This window comes from Hemitrygon akajei, chromosome 27 (genome assembly GCF_048418815.1).
Source record: "Hemitrygon akajei chromosome 27, sHemAka1.3, whole genome shotgun sequence".
In the NCBI taxonomy this organism is placed as follows: Eukaryota; Metazoa; Chordata; class Chondrichthyes; order Myliobatiformes; family Dasyatidae; genus Hemitrygon; species Hemitrygon akajei.
The window spans coordinates 26773169-26786623 of NC_133150.1; the positions used below are offsets into that span (position 1 = coordinate 26773169).

At 39.4% G+C, this 13455-nt stretch overlaps 1 protein-coding gene across 2 annotated transcripts in view; it reads right to left on the minus strand.

Annotated features, from left to right (window-relative positions):
- The window catches only part of elapor1 (endosome-lysosome associated apoptosis and autophagy regulator 1), a 109632-nt gene that overhangs the window by 12492 nt on the left and 83685 nt on the right, over positions 1–13455 (minus strand). For both annotated transcript variants that reach the window (XM_073030504.1, XM_073030503.1), the window contains exons 13-20: positions 13093–13230; positions 10912–11172; positions 8814–8987; positions 8557–8728; positions 6628–6727; positions 5148–5249; positions 2890–3016; positions 265–443 (exon numbers count right to left, since the gene is read on the minus strand). In XM_073030504.1, the coding sequence (XP_072886605.1) occupies positions 265–443; positions 2890–3016; positions 5148–5249; positions 6628–6727; positions 8557–8728; positions 8814–8987; positions 10912–11172; positions 13093–13230 (1253 nt within the window). The remainder of the gene's footprint in view (positions 1–264; positions 444–2889; positions 3017–5147; positions 5250–6627; positions 6728–8556; positions 8729–8813; positions 8988–10911; positions 11173–13092; positions 13231–13455) is intronic.

Genomic DNA, 13455 nt, shown 5'->3' on the forward strand with positions numbered 1-13455 from the left:
AATAATGTTATAGTTCTAAATAAATTATGTCCTTTATTACCTACACTATCTTTGTTAAGGCATACCTTAGTATAGTTAAAAATATCTAATTATATTTCCTAGTTGTTCTCACTGAATGCTCAAAACAATATACAAATTTCCCTTACTATCTCTTCATCCTGGTCACAGAGAAACCGCCTTTCTATTTTCATTTTATTGAGTTCAATATTAATCACCCTAAATTCTTAACAGAAGATTCCAATAAAGCCATATTTATTTACTCACTTTCGATTTTTCTTGTAGAAATAGCATGTTGTGGCAATTAATAAGCAAGCGGTAATTGTCCCTGAGATAATTCCAATTTTCAAGAAGAAGTCTAATGTCTTGCATGTTGTCGCTAGTTGAACTGGCAATGCAACACCTCCTTTACAGAGTTTCGGCTCCCACCATACGTAAGTAATTTTCTGTAAACCAATATAATAAATTGAGTTTGAATCATCCCCAAACAATAATAGTTCACTAATTTATGCTTTTTAGTACAATAAGCCCCATTTATCTGTTTTAACCTGAATTTGCTACTGCAGTTCATATTTCACACATATTGGAGGGAATTTGTTGGTGGAACTGGTGCTTGTGTCCATACTTTCGAAATTGCTGTTGTTACTCTCTCCACGCCTTGTGGCACATCGGGCACAGCTTTGCCGTTTCTTTAGCAATTTGTCTGTTTTTTTTTATGAGGCCAAGTTGCTAGCTTGATGCTCAACCCAGCACAGGTGGAAAGCATGCAAGGAGCTGGCTGGATTCTAATCCAGGACTACTTGCCTCAAAGTTTGCTGCTGATGCCATTAAACCACCAGCTGGCATACATTTGAAATTGGGAATGTATTTTTGCATTTCTTAGTAAGGAGCTGGACCAAAATTCCCAGACTCTGTTCACATGGCTTTTCCTCAACCTGCAAACACTATTTTCATTAAACCAAGTCCTCAAGATGAAACTTGCACTGAGTTTGGTTCTACCAAGTGACAGTGCAACACGTTTCACAAATTACTGAGAGGCAGGCATGTATTTGCCTACAAGTACATGATTCCCTGTAAGTGGCATTACAGGTAGGCATGGTGGTGAAGGCTTTTGGCACAGTGACGTTCATCAGTCAGGGCACTGAGTATAGAAGCTGGGATCTAATTCTGCAGTTGTACAAGATGTTGATCAGGCTACATTGGAATTTTGTGTTCAGTTTTTGTCACCTACTATGGGAAAGATACCAGTAAATTACAAAGAGTGCAGAGATATTTATGAGGATGATAAAATGCCTAGATTTGAGAGACTGGTCATAGAGAGAGGTTGAGCAGATATGGAATTTTTCCATTGGCAGGGTAACCTTATAGAGAAGAATAAAGTTATGCACATTATATTTTTCACAGATTGAGGAATCAAGATCTAGTGGACTTAGGTTTAAGATGAGAGACGAGAGACTTAATAGGTTCCTGAGGGGCAACTCGTTCATCCAGTGAGTGGACAGCTAATGGAGTGTGCTGCTTGAGAATGTGGTTGAGGCAGTTATATAAACAATGTCTGAAAGGAACTTGCGCAAGTACATGAAGGGATATTGACCAAACATCAACAAATGATGAGAGGCATTGATTGTGTGGATAGTCAGAGACTTTTTCTCAGGGCTGAAATGGCTAGCACGACAGGGCACAGCTTTAAGGTGCTTGGAAGTAGGTACAGAGGAGATGTCAGGGATAAGTCTTTTATTCAGAGAGTGGTGAGTGTGTGGAATGGGCTGCCAACGACAGTGGTGGAGGTGGATACAACAGGGTCTTTTAAGAGACTCCTGGATAGGTATATGGAGCTTAGAGAAGTAGAGGGCTACGGGTAACCCTAGGTAATTTCTACAGTAAGTACATGTTTGGCACAGCATTGTGAGCCAAATGGCCTGTATTGTGCTGTAGGTTTCTATGTTTCTAAATGGGACTAGCTTAGATGGGTATGTTGGTTGGCATCGACCAGTTGGGCTGAAGGGCCAGATTCTGTGCTATATGAATCTACCACTCTGCAACTGTAAATGGAAATAAACTGGCAGCTGGGTGCAGCCTGAAATACTACCTCTTCTTATTCCTCTAGTGAGGAAATATTTCTTTTGGCAAATTCACTCTCCTGCTGTACAAATATGGGTATGCCAAACATATGGTGCTAAGGCATCTAAACCAACTGAATTGTATCAAGAAAAATAAGCCAAAAATTTTATTCAAAATACCAAATATAATAAAATGCAGATCCAAATTATACTGTAGTACAAATTAAATGCATTTTCATGGACGGTAATTTGTCCGTTGGACATGGCAGACAGATGTGTGTAGACACAATGTGCAGATGTCTCTATAGCCTATTTATAATAAATGAACTGAAAATGCAAAGATACATTTTTTACATCAATTCAAGTTGCCAGATAGCATTTTAATGAAGGTTACGTACAAGGAAAGTTATTTAAGGCGGATCCTTGGCTAATATTTCCTCTGGCTTCCACCATAAGGGGCGGCAGGGTTGTGTAGTGATAGCACAACACTTTACACTACCAGTGACCCAGGTTCCAATCCAACCGTTGCCTGTAAGAAGTCTGTACATTCTCCCCATGACCACGTGGGTTTCCTCTGGGTGCTTCAATTTCCTCCGGCAGTCCAAAGGCCTACCAACTGGTAGGTTAATTAGACATTGTAAATTGTCCTGTGAGTAGGCTAGGATTACACCAGGGGATTGTGGGTAGCCTGGATCAAAGGGCCAATATCCCACTGTATCTCAATAATTAAATAATTGTGCATAATCATTGACACAAGGAATTCACTATTAACACTATTGGTGTTTCACATTACAATTCATTCACATGCACACAGTGACTCGCACATTGTTACCTGAATTCCATTAATGCATGCTCCCACTATCTCGTGATAGTCATTCTTTGAACAAAGAGGACAAGCTTCCGCTGTTTCCCACAGAAAGTGAAAGGTACAACCATCACATGTTCCTTCTTGGCACTTTCTGTCAACACAGCAAACAGCAGCTAGCTTTAGAAAAGTGAACTATGATCATTTTCACGTCAGCCACGCTAACATATTTGGTTTATTTACCACAGGTGGTGACACTGAACCAACTGGAAAAATGGAGCAGATATTTCCAAATATCTGAGTGGATATAATAATGGAATGGACTGATGTGAGCCTCACATCAATAGCAGGGAGAGGATTCTTAGGAACTGAGTTTACTTACATTTGAAAGAACATTGGATAAGTAGGGAATGTCACTGTGGCTTTGTGCAGGCCAGGCCATGTCTTACAAATCTGATTGAGTATTTTTTTCCAGGAGGTGACGAAGGTCATTGACTTTATAGTAAGTTGATCAGCAGGATTAAGATGCATGGTGATTTGGTAATTTGGATATCGAACTGGCTTGTCCATAGGACGTAGTGAGTCCTGGAGAAAAGGGTGTTATTCTGGCTGCAGGTTTGTGAGCAGTAATGTTCTCTCGGGATTAGCGCTGGGAGCTCTGCTGTTTGCGATATATGTAAAAGACTTGGATGTAATTGTCTGGTTAGTAAGTTTGCAGAAAACAATAAAACTGGTGGGCTGAAGAAGGTCAAAAGACAGAGTAGTATATCGATCAGTTGAGGAGGAACGCTAGATGGAGGCAAGTGTGAGGTTTTGAACTTTAGCAGGTCAAACGTAAGGGAAAAATAGACAGTTAATGGAAGGACCCTTAATCACAATGATATTCAGAGGGATCTTGAAGTCCAAATCCATAGCTTCCTGAATGGGGAAGAAGGCACATGCCATGCTCACATTCATCACTGAGGACAGAGTTTGAGAATCAGGAAGTCATGTTGCAGTTGTATAAAGCTTTGGTTACGTTGCATTTCGAGTATAGCATTTGGTTCTGGTCGCATTACAGAGGGAGGATGCAGAGGCTTTGGAGATGGTTTCTTAAAAAGGCTTACCAGGGTGCTGCCTGGGTTAGAGAGTGTTAGCTAAACTAGGAGAGATTAGACAAACGATTGTTTTCTCTGGAGGGTCAGAGCCCTTGGGGAGAACCTGATAGATGTTTATAAATTTATGGGTAGCATAGGCAGGGTTGACAGTCAGAAACCTTCTCCTAGGACAGAACAAGAGGACATAGCATTAAGGTGAGGGGGTGAAAGTTTCAGAGGGAATATATGAGGCAAGGGAATATGTGGTAGGTGCCAAGGGCGGTAGTGAAATCAGTAACGACACTGGCTTTCAAGGGGCTTTTAGACAGGAATTGAGCATGCAGAAAATGGAGGGATATAGATCATGTTCAGGCAGAAGGCTTCATGCTTGGCACAGGCTTCATGGGAAGAAAACAGACTGGGGAATCTGATAAACAATAAACAACCTGCTGGAGGAACTCAGTGATTCGAGCAGCATTTATGGGAGGAAAGGATTTGTTGTGATGTTTTGGGTCAAAACCACCATCAAGGCTTAGGAAATCGGGTGTCCTGCTGGATTCTGAAACTACCACTAGAGGTCACTTTGAGATAAGCTTGAAACGCCCAACTGCTGTTATTGCCAGGTTTTTGAATTGATATAATGTACTGATAAATTGTTTTTTTTAATCATTTATTACTGCAGCTGGTCTTAGTGATTTAAGCATATCAGTGAAGCCTTATCTTCAAAATTAACCAAATAGATCCATCAAATTTCTTTTTGTAGTTTTTTTAGTCTGTATTTAATGAGCAACACTTTTTTGTTATTTATTAAGGATGCAAAAGTACGAGCCTGGCATGCCAGCTCTCCCCTGGATGAGACATTCCATAAGCACAGCACATTGACAGATTTAGCTTAAATACTATTGGCTTACAGACTTACAACCATCACCCAGGTACAAACCCTATTTGAAATTAGCACCAGTTGCTAAGATACCATGTTGCAAATCATGCATTTTTTTAAAAGACATAAATAGTTTTTTATGCACAGGATTCCCTTTTTGACAACTAGTCCCTGTGCAGCCGAGAGCTATATCTGTTGATGTTTATGAAATTGATGTCTAATATGAGCAGGGAAGGGGATTTATAATTGTGCACCATATTGTAAAAAAATGGTATGACCTACAATCTAGACAGCATCATTATAATTATTTAAATATTGTTATGTATTACTTTGGTACAGAAATTGTTCCTGAACCGACACTTCCAGGATTGCATCTCAGTCTTACTGTGGACACTCTCCCGTTTTTGCAAATCTGTGTTGATTCAGTAGATCTGTGAAATACAAAGAAAAGGAATCATTAATTGGACTCTTTGTTCAGCAATCAAACCTTTCGACAGACAGTTATCAGAAAATGCCTCTCTCAGGAAATAGTGGCATTCAGGTTAAGATTTCCTGTGATGTCTTTTGGTCTGACCCAGAGTCATGTCCACAGCTCATGGGCATCCGTGACTGGCTTCAGGAGCTACAATGAACTGAAGCATGAGATAAGCTGTTTCCCTTGGAAGGAGCGGGCAACCCAATTATCAGTCCAACTATCTGAGAGTGCTGAGCGTCTCGATTGTGGAGTGGGTGAGCCCGGGGGCAAAAGCCAGGAGGAAGAGCTGGTTGGTGCAGTGGTGCTGCCACACAATGCTGGGTGTTGTTTCTGTGGAATTTCAACGTTCTCCCTCTAAATGTGTGTTTCCTCCCGATGCTCCTGACTCCACCCGCACCGCAAAGAAAGGCGGGTGGTTGGTTAGTGGGCTGTGTAAATTATCCAGGGTATGCAAGTGAGTAGTAGAATTCAAGGGGAGTTTTTGAGAATGTGGGGAGATCGATAAAGGGGACTGATGTGAGAATAATCCAAATGGGTGGTTAATGGTTAGTATGGATCTAGAGGGCTGAATGGCCTTTTTTCATGCTGCATAACTGCAATCTAAAAGAAATGGCCAAGCTGATTCCATGATAATGTAACATATCTATTAATAATGTAGTTCAAGCAATCTTGAATGCAACAAAACAATGACTAATAGTTTTAATTTTAAATCCAAAAAAGCAACCCAAGGCTCCTATTTAACATACTCTAAAGTCAAGATCTCTATTTTAGTCAAGTGATTGACTTCACGCTACCTTTTTTTACAAAACTGTTAACTTTTATTTACACAAAAATATGCAAAATACAAACATCAAACATTTATAAGACAGTGAACAAGTTCAAATTAAAATATAATTACTGCTGCCTATAAAACGGTCAAATCCCTACGGGGCTCACCATTCCTGGAAATCCCCCACTGTATCAATTGTGACTGCGCACACCCTCTCCAAGAGCACCTGGGCACCAACGTATCCCCTGAAGAGAGATAGGCAGTCAGCCCTGGCAGAGCCCTCAAACGTCTGCCGCCTGGACCCACTGGTAGCCATCTTGGCCAGGCCCAGGTTGTAGGTCCACCAGTAAGTCCTCTGAACAAACTGCTCAATTACATACTGGGTGCCTTCTACCCTTCTTGAACTAATATGGCATTGCATTCAGAAGTGGGTGTTTGCTATTATCACCCCCATCCCAAGTGGGCAATGTTAATTCATCTTCTGTCCAGAAAGCAAGTACATACGGATTCAATTTTACCATGAGTACCAAACTATACATTGAGCAAACAAAAGTAAATCACTTGCCTGTAATAAAAGATAATATCAGGTAATGTACTATCTTTTTCCTTTGGAAAGAGATCGGCTGCAGCTGTAATATTGTCCAGCTCTGTTTGAGTAGTTACTCCTAAAAGTATAAATTGAAGATTAGAAGATTAGGTGCGATTCATGTGTTAGCAGAAACTTCTATCAGTGACAGAGAAAGAAAATTGAATTTCACTACACTGTATTATTGTGCACCACATGATGCAATTTCAGTGGAAAAATAGCAAAGGTAAATTGTAAATGTACTGCAAATCATGATGTCTAGGACTTTCCTTCTGGGTTCTCTATATGTCCTCAAAGCATCGGCCCTTATAGATCAAATACTGGTCTATTTCCAGTATTTGAAATGGCACTAGCCACACATGTTGAAGAAGGATTACACAAAAAAGGGATTTCATCATTACTTAAAGGATACCTGCCACAAGAAAATTTTGTTTGAGAAAACTATTTATCCATTAAGGGCAGTCATTGTTGAATCTTTCAATTCATCCACTCCAATGATCTCAAACCCAGCTGTCCCCTTCCACTATTACCCAAATAATCTTCCATCAAGAGGTAGATGGATAGGTGATTCATGAACATGGGTTGGTGGTGACTTGAACAAATGATCAGAGGTCACCATGGAGACAAGTGATTGATATGTGGCATCAGGTGCGAATATGATCAGATGCTGTAGGGTTGAGCAGCCGAGTGACTAGGGTTCACGAAAATGACATGGTGATAGAGGAACAAAGAGATTGATAGGAACGGAAGAAAAAAATATTAAAGTTGATCCACCTGGAAGGTAAAAATGTAATGATTTTTTGGCAATATATCAAGTTAAACGAGGCACATTTAATACCAGTGGCATCACAGTGGTCCACGATAGTATGCATCCTATTTAATCCCTTGGTGCATATCTGGCATCTGATGCAAGGGCATCACGTTCACAGAGAATAAGACTGGGTGCCATTGTAGCAAAATGGTTAACATGATGCTATTACAGCTTGGGACTTTGGAGTTCGCAGTTCAATCCTGGCATCTTCTGTAAGGGTTTTGTGCATCCTCTCTGTGGAGTGCATGGGTTTTCTTTGGGTGCTCCAGTTTCCTTCCTCAGTCTAAAGATGTACCAGGTAGGTAAATTGGTCATTGTAAGTTGTCCCATGATTAGCTTAGGGTTAAATCAGGGGCAGCGCAGATCGAAGTTGCCAGAAGCACCTATTCCGTGTTCTATCTGTAACTAAATATCTCATTTCTATTTCCCTTTCCCATTCTGACGTATCAGTCTATGACCTCCTCTACTGCCATGATAAGGCCGCAGTCAGGTTGGAGGAAGAACACTTTATATTCCATCTGGGGGTAGCCTCCAGCCTGATGGCATGAGGATCAATTTCTCGAACGTCCAGTAATCTCCTTCTCTCATTCAATATTCTCCCTTCGCGGTTCCCTCTTACATCCTTTCTCTTTACCTGTCCATCTCCTTCCTCTGTTGTTCCTTCCCCTTTCATTTCTTCCATGGTCTCCTGTCCTCTCCTACCAGATTCCTGCTTGTAGCCTGTTATCTCGTCCACCAGCTCTTTACTTTACCCCTCCCCCTCTCCTGGTTTCACCTATCACCTGCCACCTTGTACTTCTTCCTCCCCTTCCCCTTCCACCTTCTTAATCTGACTTCTTTCCCCTTCCTTTCCAGTCCTGATGAAGGGCATCGGCCTAAAACATTGACTGTTTACTCTTTTCCATAGATGTTGCTTGACCTGCTGAGTTCCTCCAGCATTTTGTGTTTGTTGCTTCATATTACTAAAACAGCTTGGAGCTCTACCTGATGCCGTACTCTGACTCCACTTAACGAGATTTTTAAGTCTATTCATGTATCCATTTGGTCAGAGCATTGTGCATTTACAGTGCAGATGCAGCTTTTTATAAAACACTTACCTATCAAATGATCGGCCAGATTGGTGGGATGGGATGACATAAGTCCCATCAGATCGGATGGAACGAGTGTGGACTGGCAGATATAAGATGAAATAGGTCTGGCAATGCCTCTGCCATCATCAAAGATGTCACCAAATGTTACATTATCCACACAAGAGGCCAATTTCCTTCCCTTAAAATAAAAGAGTGGAAGTATTTAGCTGGTGCCATAAGGATTCTTGCATAGAAAACTGACGTGCTGATGGCATGGAATTTACCTGGTTCCCACACAAGCTTATATTGAAGTTTCGGAAGAATCGTACTCCTTTCGGAGTAAAACGGGGTTCACTTCTAAAGCTGGTGATGTGGCTGAGCTTGCTGAAGTCAAACTCCAAGGACTTCTCCCCTTCTCGAAGCACAAATCTGCAGTCATTGTAACACAGAGTATGGTTCTGAGAAAGGAAGATGCAAAACATCAGCATGGAGGTATTACAACCAGGTCATTTTTAATTCAATGTGTCAGAACATACTTCAAATAAATAGTACCAGCCAACCAATGGCTTGTAAAGTGGTTACGAATGACTCTCTGGAAACATGCTATTGATTGGAAAGGAACAAGGTTAGAGTGGTCCCTTCCCATTGTAGAATGGTGGAGTGGCGTTGGAACGAGTTTATCGTGGCTCAGTCAAAAATGAACTGAGAAGAGCTAGAAGGCAGAGTTTCCTCTGCTACAGATGCACACACAGCAGATTGTGGCTTGTAGTGCCACGGTAGGGGACAAAATCTTATTACAGAATGAAATAACACAAGAAAGGGTTAGGATTTACTTCGGTTACATTTGTACTTTCATAAACTTTGGAAAGGAAACCGAGGGTGGGGATGGAAATGAGCTGTCAGGCTACTTCATAACGTTAGAGGACGCCAAGGTGGCCTTTTATGGATATGAGATAATGGCAGATTTGATGGTTGGGAGAAGAGAGCATGAAAACAAACACTAACAATTGTATCAGCAAATGAGGTAGCTCTTTAACAGCAGTTCATTAATTAAGAAGGACTTCAAAACGATTTTAGGCATGATAAATGCAATTTTTTTTAAATCACTAAGATTTCCCCCCTTTTTATTCAAAGCTTTGCTCAAAATCGTAAAGTTAACAAATTTCATGACATATGCCAGTGATATTAAACCTGATTCTGATAATCATACTGCTGTAACTTCTACCTAAATCAGCACAGTGCTGTCACCTTAACTTCAACTCCCCATCTCAATGCTTCAAAGCTGAGATTTATGACCTTTTCCTCATTCTTTCTCTACCTCTTCAAATCTTTAAGCTTTTTAAAACCAAGGAGGAAAATAACAACACCTCTTCATTTACTCCATTTGTCCTCTCACTCCCTATATCCTGCAGGTATTCCCTTTGGTTTAATTCTTCTGAACATATTGGATTTCTAAATTTCTGAAGCAGCAACCCCAATCCAGCTGGACCATTTCTGTATTACATAATATGACACAAGAAGTTAAACTGATATTAAGTATTGAAGATTTAATTTTTTTAAGAATCATCAGAAAAGTAAAATGGTGTATGATGGTAGTAATTTATAGATACATGTTTATCTACATTGCGTTAATAAACCCATATTCCCATTCTCTAACAGTGAAGCAATGTATCGCTTGACATAAAAAATAAATGGATGTCCAGATTTTATTGTCTCCCTTCGGGAACATTTCCCATACCCGAGGAGTTTCAGCCCACTGTGATAGGAAACAAAGTGGAGAACCTATTTTTACAGCATTTTAAGCTTATTGCACTGTATATACAACCAGTCAGTGAACAACTTTGATGTCGTCACTGAAAATCAGGAGTGGCATTAAAATAAAGATTGTGTATGAGAATGAATTATCACCTCATACTGATAATTGGTATCTTTTTTATTTTTCATTCTCATGCTGCATTATGATTGTGTGGAGGCTCTTGGTCAATGGTCGTCCTATGCTATTTGGGTAAGCACTGAGTGATGAGGCTGCATGCTAAACTTCAAGTTTCTATGGCTGATAACATACAACTGAAGCAGGTTGCCATGCATCACACTGATGTACATATTTCAATTTTTTCTCCTTCTCTTTTTTTTAATACACAATGCATGCTTATTTAAGAATAGACAGCACAATTCCTAAAAATGAACCTAAAGTAAAAAATTACCTTATATTTCCTCAAATTTATGATTAAGAATGTTCATTTAAGATTCTAGGATAGAGCTAATAAGATTTGCACCCTAGCCATTTTGACCAGCAAACACTTAATGCTATATGTTATTTCATTTATCAGCAAGGATATCTCTCCTTTGAGTTCATCTGAAAATTGGAGTAGCAATCTTTACCAAATTACTTTGGGTGCCAGGTCCACATGGGATACAAGACTCCTTTCCAATGTGATGATGGGCCTTGAGGTATGTGTTTGGTGAGCACGGCTGGCATTTGTTATATTCCTTGTCAATGTACTGTCCTGGAGAGCACATCACACAAGATTCTGAGGAGCTTGACTCAAGGGCACATGGTCTGCAGTACGATGCAACACCTCCAATTACATTGGTCACATTGATAGAGTAGATTTTGGCCACATCAGATGAATATTTTCTGCTCTGAAACATTAAAGACCACAATAAATATATAACAAAGGCACTCATACAAACATGGAGCAAAATACATTAAAAAGACCAAAGTCATCCAATTCCTTTCTCATCTTTTTAGAAACATTCAAATGACAGCTAATTAAATCGCTGTTATTTATTTACTTATTGAGAGGCAACTCCCTTCGAGATGTGCCGCCCAGTAATCCTCCAATTTGTTCCTAGCCTAATCATGGGACCATTTACAATGACTAATTAACCTACTAACTAGTATGTCTTTGGAATTTGGGAGGAAACCAGAGCACCCGGAGGAAACCCACTCAGTCACGGGGAGTACGTACAAACTCCTTACAGTAGGAACTGTACGTAGCTCGCATTGTGCTAACCACTACTCTACCCTGCTATCCCTATAGCATAAGGGACATAGGGAAAACAAAAAAAAACATCAATTTGAAATGACAATGTGTAAACAAAGAGAAAAGCAATTTTAACAAAACTCTACTGACTGAATCAGATGTTATAAAAACTCTTATTTTCTGCTTGTTGGTGCCTGAGGGGGGGTTCTGGTCTGGCTACAGACAGTCAATCTATTGTCTGTTTATATATCCAGAAAACAACCCTGTATAATTAACCCTTTTTGATTTTTTTCCTCCATTAAATGGATCCATGGAATTATGTGCAATGACAATCTGTGTGACCAATCCCCAAACTAGAAAAACTGAATTGTTTAAGACTCTTGATATCCAGCTTTACTTGCATGAAGCAAGTACTGCCAAGAACAAAAAAAAGTAATTAATTTGAATTACATTTACCAAAAATAAAGCAAAGCTCATTGACACTAAAGGGGGGGGGGAGGGGGAATAATGGGCTGTAATACCAATATTGCATGTCTCATACACAAGAATGCATTTGTGCAAGTGACCGAAGAATCCAATTTTAACCTCAATCTCCACTTTCCCTTTGATTCTTTTCTTCCAGCTATCTTTGACTTCTATAATTCATCATGTGTTTAGAATAGTACTGCCCTTAGAAGAGGACAGCTGTTGAAATCATCACAAATCCATTACAGAAGCATTTTGGCTCAGTCATCTAAAATTCCATCTGAAGAACTTTGAAGTGCTCAGCTATGAAATAAACCAAAAATCTTAACTATAGTAATGAAATGAAAGAAAATCACTGTAATTTATCATTGCCACTGGGTCTTCTTATCCAACAGCGTTTTTGAAGTATCCTTATGAGAAACATGGAGGCAATTCAAGAAGGCAACTTGTCTTCATCTTCTTAAGAACAATTAGGGATGTACAATAAGTGGTTTCCCACAAGATCACCAAAACGAATTTAAAAAAAACCTGCTTATTTATCCATTTTCTTTTTTAAAAATTGAGTCTATTTTGGTGAAGAGATAAAATCGTTAACTGCTTACACTTGAAGGAAGACAACAAAGAATATGATCTGAGTTCTGGAAATTTAACAGAAATATAGATGAATTGTAATGACCCCCTATTTATAATGTACATTGAAATTTGCACAGGTTTCCAAACCAACTTAGCAATGAAAATTCATACCAAGGTTTGCCACAAATTTCATTGATGCACGCCAAACTGAATAACTAGTGTGGAAAAATTGGATAGAGGAGGAAGACCACTAATGCCTGAAAGAAGCACGTGACATTTTGTTATTGCATGCTCTCTCTAATCTTTGTCTGACTGACGATATGAAAATTAAGCCATTAAACTTCCACTTATTCAAGATTATTGCAGCTTACATATAAAGACTTACATATAAGTTCATGTACCAGATTCTAATCTAACAAAATACAACGCTAGCAAAAATATTGACTCTAGTGCTGGACTTCTATCCAGAGAACTGCAATGCAAGTTTAAATTCCATCACGGCACAACCTATGAACAAATAAAAAGCATAAGAATATACCTCTTCAAATGAAGTAGTGCGTTGGAATGTCCAGACAAAAGCAAGTGGCATCCTTCCTTCAATGATGTATGTGTAGGACTGTTTTTCTTTTGAGCCATTCCAGATTTCCACTGTCCTCGTATTTTCTGCTGTGGGACCCTGAAATATTTGTACATTATTTTAAGGTCTATAACAAGAAGTCCAAGTATGCAACCGAAAAACCTTTTGATTTTAGGATTAATAAATGTTTATAACCATGGTCAGTTGCCTTTTTGATTTTCCTTTGTTTTTCAACTACTTGTCTTTATATATTTAAAAATAAAAGCATCAAAAATTTTGGGAAGCTTATGTTTGCATATCTTTATTTCTTTTGAAAATCTGCTC